This window comes from Budorcas taxicolor, chromosome 15 (genome assembly GCF_023091745.1).
Source record: "Budorcas taxicolor isolate Tak-1 chromosome 15, Takin1.1, whole genome shotgun sequence".
Classification (NCBI taxonomy): Eukaryota; Metazoa; Chordata; class Mammalia; order Artiodactyla; family Bovidae; genus Budorcas; species Budorcas taxicolor.
This window is the reverse complement of record NC_068924.1, coordinates 5,440,073-5,455,252: the sequence shown is the minus strand read 5'-3', so window position 1 is coordinate 5,455,252 and position 15,180 is coordinate 5,440,073. Positions and strand designations below refer to the sequence as shown.

Genomic DNA, 15,180 nt, shown 5'->3' with positions numbered 1-15,180 from the left:
ACTGGGTTGCAAAAAGTTAGACATGACTGAGCACACACAACCCATATACACAGGAAACACAAGAAATTTCCACATTTCTTGTATATGATACATGAGGACAGTGTGCACAAAACTTGCTTTTCAGCTTTCTAAGGAATGGTTCAATGCACTGGTCTCTGCTTGGAGGGTGAGGGTTGGCAGGAACATTACTTGCCTACTCCTGCTAGTTTCTGAATTGTTGGGGGGTCATCTTTAGTGTAGCACTTCCTGCATCTCTCTAGGTTCTCACTCCTCTCTTTGGGAGGCAGAATCGCTTATTTGATTGGTGAATTTAGGAGCAGAAACTAGGCACATGTACCTCCATCCTCACTTCTTTCTCTTTGGGCTCCATCCAGTCTATAGGTAGCTCACTTTTCCTTGGGGAGGCAGGGTGCTTTCCAGTTCTTCCCATGACGTGAGTAAGTATGTCTCACTCTAGAATTTGATATTAGGAAGATTGCTCATCCACAGATACATTCTCTAACATAAGCTTTTCAGTAATAAAGGTGGTATTGTACTCTCCCAACTGTATATTTCTTAGTAGATTCAAAACATGGGTAGGGATATGGGTGGCAGTTTATTGAGCCTCTCCAACTCCAAAGGTCCAGACAAAACAGAATGCTAAAGACTGGTTTAATAAATGTCTTCAGTATTTTGTTATTACAAGACACATAGCTTCCTTCTTCAAGTCTACAAAACATAAAATATGCTTAAAGTCCAGTGAGAGCTTTGTTTATATGTAACTTCCTGTAAAAAGAATCAGGCAGCTCAAAATAGCAGTTTCACTCTTCATTCAATAGATATTTATAACTAGGCCTGGTGGCTTGACGTTAAGGAACAGTTCTGTTCCAATTTGAAGCAGAGTTCAGATTAAAAGATCCTTTGAGGTTTATTTTAGGTCTATGAATTTATTGGTAACTGTAGATTTTGTTCATCATGTGAACAATACTAAAAATAAGAAAACTTAAATTTTTATAATGAAACATCTCCACTCCTGAATATACTTTTCCCTCACTGATTGTAAAATCAGATGATGAATTTAATGGTTCTTTACACTGAAGCCAAGTATTGGTTTTCATTATTCGGGTAACAGTCTTTGCCTTAGGATCATATTCAAACTGTTTTGATCTACGGAAGAAATAGAAGAATCCTAGAGAGAGAGAATTATGATTAGTTATCTTATGCAACTGTATAATTGTTCCAAACTTTTTCAATTTTATGAATGTAGAATACAATAATTGAACCTGATATGGAAAGAAAATAAATGTGTAACTATATACATACATTTTATTTTACCCAGTCACATGAAAAATATTAGTTTTATTTCCCCAAGGAAAAAGCCAAGGTATGAAACATGAATTTCAAGGGGCTGTCGTTTATACCAGAGGTTCTCAGACTAGTTTTCCAAAAAATGTCCCAGTGAGGCGGGACAAAGAGGCCTCTGTGAGTATGGCCTTGGGCCCTATCTCATTTTCCTAAAGCTGCTCTGCTTTATCTGTTTAAAGTTCTGAGGTTCCATATTAGATTTCACTAGAATAAAAGATGGCAATACTCAAAAATATCTTTAGACTTCTGCTTACACCATGGTCTGCTTTGTTGTTTTGAAGATATAGTAGCTGGACTGATTCATTAATTTGCCCGAAGTTCTTTTAAAACTTGTAGATTCCTGGATCTTACCCACAGTCCTACTGCCTCAGAAACTCTAAGGAACTTGTCTCTTCATATACAAATCCTAAACTGTGTTTATTAAACTATATACATTGAAGTTTGAGAATCACTGTTCAGTTCAGATGCCCAGTCACGTTTCACACTTGAAACTCTTCAGGGGTTATCTTTATCAGACATCCATGATCAGTGATAATTTTGGTACCGTTTTGCATAGTTTCAAAGTAGTATGTCAGAGAATATAACTCAGAACTTACTATTCAATCTTGATAAGTTCTTCAAAGTTTATTATTACATGTACTCAAAGTAGTAAAATGACATTAAAATGGAAACATTTAAGTTTTCGTGCTGAATTCTTTCACAGTCAGTAAAGTCTCTGAAGTACCCTAATAGTCAGGCACTGATGCTTACCTTTGTGTTGGAAAGCAGCGTCCACTTGGAGGCCAATTCCTGGGAAGTACTTTACTACTCTACGTGGGTACCCTTTGTCCATGGTTTGGGTCACTTCATCATACCTGGAGACATGGATTTGAAAGGTTTTCGGGGGACCTTTGTTACAGGGAAAGAAGATTAATTTTTTTACTGCACAACTTGGAGTCAAGCAAATATGTAGGAAAAAAGTAATCCTATTGGAAGAAAAATAGGATTGATAATTAAAAATGGCAAAGAGTATATTTGGTCAGATTTCTGACAGTGTCTTAAAAACAAGGAATTATGAGGGGAAAAAAGCCACATAATTTACCTGATCGATACTATTCTGAGGAACTGTTAAATCAAAGGGCTCTTTCCGGAGTTTCGATGATTTTGACTGAATATGTTTGTCACTGGCAGCTTGGTTGGCACCACCAGCCTTATTATTCTATCTTTATTTTTATAAGCTGGAGAAAAATCTTTGATCCGACTGAAACATTCTTTTGTTTGGTAAATGCCATCCACCTAAGATTGTCCTCAACATAACACTTTTGGAAGACAGTGTTAAAGTGATGCTTTGTGGATATTTTTCTCCAGACTAAAACAAGGGGCCAATTGTCTGCAAACTTACCTCCAGCACCAAATACCCACAAAGAAGTAGGTCTTTCTTGTGCTGCGGTCACACACAGCTGCATCAATTTTCTTTACACGTCTTGGAAAGCCAAGAGTATAGATGGATTTGGGATAATCTGATAAGACAGCATATCCTCTGATCACCCAGAAGTTGTCATCTAGAACGAGAGGGAGAGTGATTATCTTCTGATTTATTTCCTAAAGGGAGAAATAGGTGTCTTAAGAAGTTTGAAAATAATTAGATTCCTAGTTCCTTTCAGGTTCAAATCTTAAAGATTTAGTAATCTTATGTCTCCATTTATTCTTACCACGTTCTTTAGCTGCTTACATATCATTCAGTTCAGTTCAGTTCAGTTGCTCAGTCATGTCCGACTCTTTGCAACCCCATGAATCGCAGCACGCCAGGCCTCCCTGTCCATCACCATCTCCCAGAGTTTACTCAAACTCACATCCATCGAGTCCGTGATGCCATCCAGCCATCTCATCCTCTGTTGTCGCCTTCTCCTCCTGCCCCCAATCCCTCCCACCATCAGAGTCTTTTCCAATGAGTCAGCTCACATGAGGTGGCCAAAGTAGTGGAGTTTCAGCTTTAGCATCATTCCTTCCAAAGAAATCCCAGGACTGATTTCCTTCAGAATGGACTGGTTGGATCTCCTTGCAGTCCAAGGGACTCTCAAGAGTCCTCTCCAACACCACAGTTCAAAAGCATCAATTCTTCGGTGCTCAGCCTTCTTCACAGTCCAACTCTCACATCCATACATGACCATAGGAAAAACCATAGCCTTGACTAGACGGACCTTAGTCGGCAAAGTAATGTCTCTGCTTTTGAATATGCTATCTAGGTTGGTCATAACTTTCCTTCCAAGGAGTAAGCGTCTTTTAATTTCATGGCTGCAGTCACCATCTGCAGTGATTTTGGAGCCCCCCAAAATAAAGTCTGACACTGTTTCTACTGTTTCCCCATCTATTTCCCATGAAGTGATGGGACCAGATGACATGAGCTTCATTTTCTGAATGTTGAGCTTTAAGCCAACTCTTTCATTCTCCTCTTTCACTTTCATCAAGAGGCCTTTTAGTTCCTCTTCACTTTCTGCCATAAGAGTGTTGTCATCTGCATATCTGAGGTTATTGATATTTCTCCCAGCAATCTTAATTCCAGCTTGTGCTTCTTGCAGCCCAGCATTTCTCATGATGTACTCTGCATATAAGTTAAATAAGCAGGGTGACAATATACAGCCTTGACGTACTCCTTTTCCTATTTGGAACCAGTCTGTTGTTCCATGTCCAGTTCTAACTGTTGCTTCCTGACCTGCATATCATTAATGTTACACAAATAATATATACCTAGGAAATGGCTACCCACTCCAGTATTCTTGCCTGGAGAATTCCATGGACAGAGAAGCCTGGCAGGCTACAGTCCATGGGGTCACAAAGAGTCAGACACGACTGAGCAACTAACACTTTCACTTTCATAGTTAATAGTATGCATACCCATGTCAGTTGAGTTCATTATATTGATTCTTTTCTAATTCTGACAAAACCGTTGAGTATATTTGTTCTCCTAAATTTCCACACCCTAGTGTTCTCAAAGGCAAGTAATCTGATAAAATCCACCTGGAAAGTAGGGTTGCTAGATTGAATATAAGATACCAACTGAATCTGAATCGGAATTTCAAGTAAACAGTGATTAATTTTTGGTATTCAGTTCAGTTCAGTTCAGTTCAGTTCAGTTCATTTCAGTCACTCAGTCGTGTCTGACTCTTTGTGATAAATATAACCAAAATGTTATAATGGACATACTTAAACTAAAACATTATTTTTTATTTGTTTGAAATTGAAACCATCTTGTATTTTTATTTGCCACATCTAGCAGCCCTAGTAAAAAGGGAAAATAAGAAGAGAGATGGGTTACCTTTATTTGGCAGAAAAAAAGAGTTTTTAGTTTTTGTTATACAGGTTTCTTTTCTCCTGTGCACTTGGGATGATGTTTATCTTTATAGCCAGAGAGAATCCTTGGATAGTTGTTCTTTATAATAGGAACTTAAGGTCAGAGCAGAAGCCCTGTCCATTTTGCTCATGCATGAAGATTATATTCCTGGAATTAAAATATCCGCTAACTAGTTCAGGCATACACAGGAGAAGAGGAATAATGATAAGCAATGTTACCTTTAAAAACCAGAATCTTGTCGATGGGGTTCTCATAGGCAGCATGAATATCAGCTGGCAGAGATGGCCAGAATGAAGAGATTAATTCAAATTCAACGTTAGTGATGTCATAATAGATCCTCCATATGTGCCTGTGTTAGACAGGAAACCATACTTTATATACTGTCTATATGTATCTATTTCAATGAAACCACTGCAAACCTAAGACTTGACTTTATCTAATTGGTTGATATTTTCCTCAGTTTATAGCATTAGCACAATTTTCCTCAGAAATTTTAGGTGGTTGCGAGTTCAATTCTACCCTGGGACCACCAAAGCCAGGACATGCCTTTGTGCCCACTCTTTTGGGTACTTAGAGTAGTACTTAGAGTAGTACTTAGAGTAGTACTTAGAGTACTACCCATGGAAGTCTCATGAACAGTTCTCAGTGTACTCGAGCACCTCATTTTTGCCAAAGCAGCAATTGCCAATATTCTAAGTCAACACCAAGCATTCTAAGAAAAAATTTCTGGTATTGATTGCTAGAATTAAAAATGTTATTGTCATTGCTAAATATTTCCTCAGATTTCCCTTCTGGCTGTAAAGCTCTGAGGTAGATCTATGAGCAAGAGCTAAAAAGTCCTTAGAGCTCATTTTTCTTCCCATGCTGGGAACCCATCCCTGACGAGTTGTCTCTCAGCCTCAGCTATTAGGAGCACTGTATGACAGCATGTCATTGTTGTTGTTTTTCAGTTGCTAGGTTGTATCTGACACTGTGACCCCATGAACTGTAGGGCCACGTAGTCAGAGATGGAAGGAGTCTGATTTCACATATTCTTTCCTTTTGCCCCTATATCCTTGTCAGATGGCACATGTCCTGACACTTTGCTCTGAAAGTGTGGCCATGGTATACATAACTGACACACCATGTTGCAAGTTAAGTGCAGTAATTACATTGTGAGAGAAGAGATTTCCTACCACAGCTAACACTTTGTTGATTCAACTTCAAGGAATGGTCCATTGATGCATATTTCACAACTGGCTCTCCAGGTAGGAAAAAGACATAGTTTTTATCGTTTGGTGGTTTTCAGGGTGTAGGTACTCCAAGCAAGGCCAGTACTAAATCAATATGAGCTAGTTTACAAAATTCTTGAAAATTTAATAATTGGATCCCGAAATGGTATAAGCCAGGTCCAGGACATCGTTGGGATAGGGGTATTATTTTAGTTATGAAGTTTCTGAAAGTAGACCCTGGTTCAATGGCAATTAAAAAATTGGCTTAAAAATATTTAAAACTTAATTTATCAGTGTGAGATCCCTTTCACTGTTGCATGTATGAAAGATGGGAGCAGAAACAAGCAGGCTAGTAAACAGGCTTCTGGAGTAGGAGATGAGAAATGATGGTAGCTTGGATGAGCTGGAGATGGTGGTGGAGACGGAGAAGGGAGTGGCCGTAGACCATCGATGTGTCTGCAGTAGGACTCGACAAGACCTACTGAATGACTGATAGGGGATGGGATGGGGTGTAAATGAAAACAGTGGTATCACAGAGGAAAGAGCGGCTCATCTCTACCTGGAAGGGTAGAGAGAAAGGTCACCGAACACATTCTCCGAGAGGTGACATTTAGCAGGGATGAAAAATGGAGCTCAAGTATTGGTGAGGATGTGGAGAAACTGGAACATTAGTTGTTGCTGGTAGGAATGTAAAATGGTGCCACCTCCATGGGAAGTGGAATGGCAGTTACTCAAAAAAATTAAGCAGATATTTACTATTTGAAAAAAAAATTATGAAACAGGTAAGAGGTATGTGCACAGAGTAAAACATTCAAGCAATGTAGACAGTTATAAAACAAAAAGCAAAGACACATTCTCACTATCCCAACAACTCTCTTATCCCCAAATCTCTTGAAAAGAAAAACTTCACAGGAAGTTGAGGTGTTTAAGGGAATGGGTTTACCTGCCTTTAAAGAACATTACTTCTCTGCGGAAAGTGGTGATAGCATCAAAAGTCAAATTGGGGTCACAGGCATGAGGTAGAGTGGGTCCCTTTGGCTTAGCAGGTACCTTAGGTGGCCCTGCTTTGATGAGAAAAGAAATATCTCAGTGAATTAAGAAGGCATGTGGAAATACCTACAGAAGGATCTTTCCCAAGAGAATATTTTCCTCGTAATAATATTTCAAGAAGTGATTTTTCTTAATGTCCTTCCTGAAAAGCCTTCAATTCAGTTCACATATACTCAGATTTGTTGCTCACCGTAGATGGATTGGATTCCGTTGATATCGTCCTGAGAAAGTGGGTATTTGCTAGGATCCAAGGAGACATAGTTTGGGAACATCAAGGCTGTTTGATCATTGGAGTGAGAGAGCCCCAGTGAATGGCCAAATTCATGAGCTGCCACGAGGAATAAGCTGAATCCTTAACAAAAAACAGGGAAAACATGAGTACGTTAGTCAATCAGGAGAATGATTGCATCTGAGATTAGGAAATAACTGAGAGAAATGAAAAAAAAAAAAAGGCTTGTCAAACAGACAATTCTTATAACATATGAACGAACCATCATTTATCTGGGAAATTTTTCAACAGTGATAATTGGTATTAGTCAAATCATGGAGAAATGTAACCCAGAGCAAGCAGATGGCAGAAAACAGGTGTCTCGAAATGGATAGTAGAGAAAAAAACAAAAAAAAGCCACCAGTTTTGGGTTGTTGTTAGGCATCTGTACACGATCATATTTCCCCTACTTATATTCTTCAGAGATTCTCCACTGGTTGTAGGACCAAGTCCAAATACCTAAACATGGCCTTCCATGAACTAGTCCCTGCTTTTTTCCCCCAGCCTCATATTTTATTTTCATTTTCCCTGAGCTAGCCATGTGGAATCACTTGCATTTCTCATCTATGCCATGTTCTTTTTCATCTGTGTCTCTGTATCTCCATCACTTCTGCCCGGAGTATTACCTCTCTCACCCCCCTTCACCCATCTTTCCTACTTAGGCCTCAGGGACCCCCTCCAGAGTCATCTTCACAAGACTTCTTTCCCCCAGCTCCTATCCAGGTTGACTTAATTGCACCTCTCTCCACTTCTGTAGACTGAGCTTAATTCTGTCTTTGCAAATAAGTACTGCATTCTTTTTTTCTTTCCCTAAGTTGTGCACCCTTTCAGTCCAGAGGCCATGTCTTAATCATCTTCCTGGGGACCGATAAACTGTTTAGTAATGGGTGCTGGATATCCAGGCTTTTATTTGGATGAAAGGATGGTTAGATGCTCCTCCTGGACAAGACTGGAATACTCTGTACTTATCCACACCAGAAGTTGTACCATGCATGGTTGGAATTGCCTTTTTATTTGTCTGTCTCTCCTACAGTCTGTAAGCTTCTAAGTATATCAAAAAGACTGTCCTTGGACTTGCAGCTAAACCTATGGATACTAAGGAAAATGCTAAGCCTTTTGTGATGGAGCCTTGTCCAGTGATGTTTGCATAAAACAAACGTGGAAAGGCAAAGAATTATTTCATGGACTTTCATGCTTTTTGCTCTGGCTTTTGCTGCCTCTCCTTGTCTGGCTGGCAATATCACTGTGTGTGCTTTTGGACAGGGATAGGACAAGTGATTCTTTAAAAAAGTAATTAAAATTCAGATCATCTAAACGAAGTGCAAACTTTTATTGTGGCTCTCAAGACCCTCTATATAGGATTCTAATCTACACCATTTTAGCCTTCTGCTCCATTACAATTCTTGAGTTGGTTGGGTTATTCCGTCTAGAACACATTTTACTCCACTTTGCTTCAGAATTCCTGCAGAGCCTTCAAGTCTCATGTTGGTGTTACTTGCTCCCTGACCTCTGTTTATGGGCTGGAATTTCTTTTATGTGCTCCTATTACATTGCCATAGTTCCTTTTATCCCAAGGTTGATCATACTAACTTTAAATGCCATTTATAGAGTGTGCCGTCTAGACTGTAAACCCCTGGAGAGTGGAGTCTGTGTCTTGTACACTATTGTATATTCCATTTCTATTACAAAGCGTGGATTAGAGTAGATTTTGAGTAAAGGATTGTTGAAAGGTTTCATTTAGTATTATTTGTAGGGCATTTCTCATGTACTGACAACATTATAGGCTGTATGATACAGTAGAAAAAAGATTTCATTTCTGCCTTCTTGGAGATGCAACTAAATAGATAAGTTTGGGCATTATACATCAGTACCTTTGTGAATATTTTTTTTTCTCCTAGAAATCACTTAATCATCACCATTATCATTAGTATTAATAATCACCAAGATAATTATCAGTGTTAAACACTTTCTGAATGTTTGCTAAGGACTGGTGCTTTGCAAGTTTTTTTTTTTGCCTTTATTATAGATAAGTTGTGTCATCTTCCTGCATGTAAGTTCCCCCATGCCACAGACCACTGCTCTTCTCCATCCCAGCCCTGCGTCTGTAGTGGTCTCTGAGGGCTGTTTCAGTTGCCTGGTGCCAGTGCATGTGTGTGTGAAGCATTTACATTCACATACAGGTTTGAAACTAGCCTCACTTTGCGAGATTCCCAGGAAACCCTCACCGTGTGTTCAGATCTCTCTGATATCACCATGCAGTGACTTCGAAACCCTTAGGAAGCAGTGGTATTAGCAGATGACTGCTGTCTATTGCTTTTAACAGAGTGGCACTAAGACTTTTGTGCCCTTTGCCTAAAGAGAGCCCACATATACGTAAAAAGGTATATTATACATTATTGCCAAATTTTCTATTAAAAAATCCATTTGATTAGAGGTTACAGATGCTTGAGACTTTACATTTTTATAAGAGAACAGGAAAACATTTTCCTGTGTAGGTCAGAAAGCTGAGAGTTACAAGATTAGGGATCCCCCAGGTCCAATAATTTCAACCCTAAGGGAATGTATTATAATAAAGCAGTTACAAAACACCCCTTTTTAGTATTGTTGCCTGGCTATCCACCCAGAACTTGGTGGAGTGCTATGTTTATCCTCTGCTTTGCTCAGGCAAGTTTTGCCAACTTGGGGCCCAGGACCCTCTGGATTTTTTCATAACCCATCCCGCACATCGCCTTTGGCAAGGGGCCAGTTGCAGTATGGGGAATAGTACTTTTACCACTAAATGTTGGAATTAATGGGCTTCCCAGGTGGCAAGCATCTGCCTGCCAGTGCAGGAGACATGGATTCCATCCCTGCATTGGGAAGATTCCCTGGTTGAGGGCATGGCAACCCACTCCAGTATTCTTGCCTGGAGAATCTCACGGACAGAGGAGCCTGGTGGGCTACAGTCCACGGGGTGGCAAAAGAGTCGGATACAACTTAGCGACAAACAGCAACAAATTGGAACTAACAGGGATAAAGTGATAATGAGGGGGCTTCTCTGGTGGTCCAGTGGTTAAAAATCTGCCTTGCAATGCAGGGGAAATGAGTTCAATTCCTGTTCAGGGAACTAAGATCCCACATGGCATGGAACAACTGAGCCCACTTGCTGCAACTAAGACCCAATGCAGCTAAATATAAATAGATAAATATTTAAAAAAAAAAAGATAGTGTAACCTGAGACTAATCTCTGCTTCTAGATATGTCAGTAAAGCCTGGCTGAGTGAGTGGAGTCATTCTGACTTTGGTGAGCACTAGAATATTTCTTATACCTGCCTGATTGGATGTGTCCACACGACCTTCAGGCCGAATCCAGGAAAACATTGGAACACATCTCAGCAGGAGACAGACCCGGTCCCTTCAACTCCTCTGTCATTTGGATCCTGGGGTCACCCTACCTCTTTCAGTTTCTTGGCTGTAATGTTACCTCTGTGGCAGTGCAGCCACCACCTCCAAACTCCCCTGAAGTCCAAGCCAGCACGGAGTCCTTTCCCCTCTTGGTTTCCTAGCTCTTGGAAGAACACTTCCATCATGTGCTCAAACTTAGCAAGGAGAGGCCATGCATCATTTTGAGTCACTGGCTTTCAGTTTTGCAGAAACTATGACTGACTCACAGACTCCATAGAGCTGTGTGGTCAGGACTGAATTGTGGCCTTGCATACCACCCACCAAAAAGCCGCAGCATCCTCTTTCCTGGAACCCTGGAAACCAGATACCAGAGACATGATGACTGTGGTCAATGACAGAAAAAAAGAGTAGGGAGAACCTGAGAGCCTACTGAACTGCTCCTTTGTTAGAGGTACATATTTTGACTATAAAAAAGTTTTGTTTTTTTAATTTGAAATGAAATAAAATATCTCTTATCTTCATGCCAGGGAGGCCCAATAAGAAAAATAAAACCACTGCCCATGGCCTAAAGAAATAAGTCAAATATAAAGACCAGGTTCCAATTCTTTGGCAGACAAGCAAGAGTTAGACGAAGAGGTTCATGTATATAAATGGACGTCCTATGGGCCATGTACCCACATAGCATCTTTTAATCACTAACTTAGAATTACCACCTCCCAGAGTTTTCTTTCAATCTTCAAGCTAGAGATGACTTCTGCCATTAGTATAATACACAGTACTTTCTGCCTTGTATGGTGGTGAGTGGGGCTAGGCCTTATACATCACCCAAGATCATGAAGCTCTGAACTTTTCTAGAACAACTTTGTGGTCTGCATGACACCTTGCATAATTCCAGACACATAGTGGCCCTTCAAGCATTGCAGATGTATGAATGAACATATGAGTAAGGGAAGAATGTTCTGATCATAACAGGATCAGTGGCTTTATGAAAGTGCTGTGTGGATAAAGCTCTGAACTGTACAAGCACAGTTGTCTGTATAGATATTGAACACTTTCTTCAGCGTCATCTGGAATATGAAACATAATAGGGAAACTGGGAAGTAAAAAGCAACGAATTGCAAAGCTATTCCTTTCAGGGATTTGATGAATAGTAACATTTTGTTCATAAAGAAAATTGGGCTTACCTACTCCATCCTTGGTCCAGTTCTCATCCTCATCAAAGTGAGTGTCTCCACCCAGTCCCAGACCCGGGGGAAAGGCGTGGCCGAGGACTCCCAAGGGGCCGTCGAAGTAACGAGGACACCGACCGTGGACTGGGAAACAGCGGGGGAAGAAGATCAGCCTCGTCAAAGCTCCCAAGGTGAAAATGGCTATATTGCTTTCTCTGCTGAAAACCTTACCTCGGGTCCTAAAGGCAATCATGATGTCAGCGATCCCTTTGGAAATCTTGGTGAATGTTAGTGGAGTGACTTTGCTCCACACTTCTAAACCTTTTTGGATAGCCTCATCCACATCAGGTCGAGCCATATCAGGAGTGTAGTTTACAATTCTTACAAATTAACAGATATATATCAATTGGCTGTTATGCAAGCATGTAAACACACATACTAGGAAAAGAAAACAATTTCTATCTTATCCATCACATGCTGCAGTAAGTTTTGGTATGGTGCTATCGCTACATTTGTACAATGCTTTACCATTTAAATTAGGTACTTTTACATACGCTATATGTAAATAATTCAGTCTTTCATCTGTGCTATTCATCAGGTAGTATGATTGCCCTTAGACAAATGAGGCTCAAAGAGGTTAAATGACTTCCCTAAGGTCAGGTCTTAAGTGGAAGATCATTCACTTTATGCACAGAATTTGCTGTGCATATGACTGTATGATATGTATCTTCTGAAAAGAACTGAGATTCATTTTCTCAAACAGCTTATAGAAATCCGTTTTATGAATGTGTCATATATTAAGTCTCACTTGAGAGCCACAAAGAGTTTGTTTCTCAGGAAAAGCTCTTGCTTTTGTTTATATTCTCTGTTTTGCTAAATCTACTTTTACCTCAATCCCTAAGGCTCAAGAAGAAGAAGAAGGAAGGACTATTAGACTTTTTAAGGCCAGCCAGGAGGGCTCTGGAGCAGTGGTCAAGGCCACTGACTCTATCTCGGGTCACAGGCACCCTTCAACCTCTTTCTGCCGATAAGCCAGCCCCTTCGTTTGTGATATCCAAGGTCCACCTGAGATTTGACAGTCTAACTCATACATGTCTCCAACATGAGCTGGTTGTACTCCATTTTCTCATTTTCCCTTGAGCACACTTCAACTGTACCTGTAAGCATCTGCAGTCAGACTGTAGAGGTTCTGGTCCTGAGTTATTATGGAGACGGCAGAGGCTAGAGATTAGAGCATTATTGGCAGAGCCAGTCTGCTGAGAAGAGCTGTGCAAACTAGCCTATGCTACACAAGCTTTTTTTCCTTCCAGTTTCTCCTGTGTTTAAGGTGATAATAGCAAGGGTGCCTATGTCACAAGTTTTTTGAGAGAGTGGAATATATAAAACCTATCAAGTGCTAAGCACACAGGAAGTGCTGGGTAAAATAAACCATTATTATCTTTGCTTCTTAGAGATAACATTCACATTCATTTAGATTAAGAGCAGGAGCATTACCTGTAGGTGAGGTTGTACTTCTTCCACCCGGGGAGAGTATAGCCATACTGACCCACGTCAGGCACCCCACACCTGGGTGTCTTCATGATCTCCAGAGTGTGTGAGTCCACTTTCCCAGTCACTGTCAATCCAAAGAATGCTTGCATTTCACGGATTCTGCCATCTATGAGACTTCTGTTACTGCTTTGAGCAAGATGACTCGCTTCTATTTCAAGAGAGTAGAACTGGTTGAGATACGCCTGACCGAAAAGACAAAAAAAGGCACGGACTACAGGGGAGCAGACCACTATCTCAGGATAAGCAAGCTTTCTGAGATCCTTTCTGGCAGCAGGAGGGGAAAAGGAAATAAATAACAAGGGAAACGAAGGGGAGAGGAAGAAAATAAAGAGGAAGGAGAAGAGTCACCCTCTCTTTCAGTTTCCAAAAGCTCATTGAGCTGTGTGTGACCAGAACCGGCTACACCCATAGAGCTACGGAACTCCAAACTTTAACAGACGAGAAGCATGCTTCTTCTATGTGTGGGATGATCTTGTGTCACACACATTTTTACTGTTACTTTCATTTGGTGTTTCCTTGAAATAAATTATGGAGAAAATATGATTATTCACATGTAATCACATTTAAGTAATTCCATCAAATATGGCGAAGTAACTGGATTGCTTTTTAGAGGGAATCTCCAAAGCAGCCTGGTTTTCGTACATCTAGGATAAGGAGCTCCAAACTACACTTGGGTCCCCCTGGCTGGTCTTCAGATGCTTTTATGGAGATCTCCGTTCTCACAGAGCTGACCCTGTCTCTGCGCACTCTCTCCTCACTTGTATCCAGTGCTTAAATAGCAAATCCTGCCTTTCTCCCAGCCCACCCAACTCTCCACGCCCCACCATTCCTGATGTCTTCAGGGCCAAGGAAAGGAAAATCAGCTCCTCACAAAAAAGTTCAGGACTCTTTGGTAAGAATGAGCTGTCTTTTTAGGTCCTTGGACAATCAGTAAGGTGAAATTGTTATGGATAGGCACAAATGACATTTACTGAGACAGTACCTGAGTCAGTCGCAGGTTCTCCTCGTCTTCCATCCTTCGGTCTGCAGGAAATGCAGAGGACAGTGTTGCAAAGACCAAAAGCAGAAGAAGGTTCTTCATTCTTCTATCTCCAGTTGAAGCCTCGTTCTGTTTGCATAGAATTTAGAAAATAATAGTGAGACGTGGCATGAATCGGCTTGTATTATCCTTTAATTAAAAACAGAAAAGGACATTTGCCATGGAGTGTGTCATGTTATGCTTTTTTTTTCTTAGGTTGAGTTGATTTCACAATCATGATCTACAATTTGTTTGGTAAATATAGTCACTGTTATTATTGAATTAAAAATAATACGAACTGAGGCTCCAAGCTACTTTTGCCCTTGCAAAGTTGGAGGCTTTCCTATGCACAAATTCTTGGGAGTTGAATAATTTTCTTTTGAATGAAAGCCCACAATATTTGTATAATAAGATAATTTTCTTTGTAAAAATTTTTATCTTTTGTTGCGATCACCTGTTATGCTTGCAAAATTGTAATTTTTTGCTTCTTTGCTTCTTCTGAGGAATATGATTTCACATATTGCCTTGCTCTTGATACAGATACTTCCTTACTTCTTGTCTTCTAATAAACAAGGCATGTCTGTTTTTCAAAAAACAAAGTTTTCAAAGACATGGTATTGTGAAAACACAATTGATTTAGGAATCAGATTATCCTAATTAACTGGGTAAATACCAGATATTTATTGAGCACTCACTCTTTGCCTGTCATTATTAATGGAAGAAAGAATAAGACACTGGTCCAAACTTGTTGGAAAATTCAGACATATACACAGACTAACCCCAGGTAAAACGGAGAAAAGCGGCAAAATGCTCAGTAAAGATTCTGAAGACTGAAATGGCCCCAAATGTAGAGT

General features: G+C 40.2%; 1 protein-coding gene across 1 annotated transcript; it reads right to left on the bottom strand.

The window, feature by feature from the left end:
* Positions 1-926: 926 nt before the first annotated feature.
* On the bottom strand, positions 927-14,389 carry MMP27 (matrix metallopeptidase 27). The gene is made up of 10 exons (XM_052652852.1): positions 14,291-14,389; positions 13,252-13,490; positions 11,989-12,137; positions 11,773-11,901; positions 7,127-7,288; positions 6,830-6,947; positions 4,894-5,024; positions 2,726-2,885; positions 2,095-2,198; positions 927-1,168 (listed from the first exon to the last, which is right to left on the bottom strand). Exons 1-10 carry the CDS (start codon positions 14,387-14,389, stop codon positions 927-929), a joined length of 1,533 nt encoding a protein of 510 aa, XP_052508812.1.
* Positions 14,390-15,180: the final 791 nt, after the last annotated feature.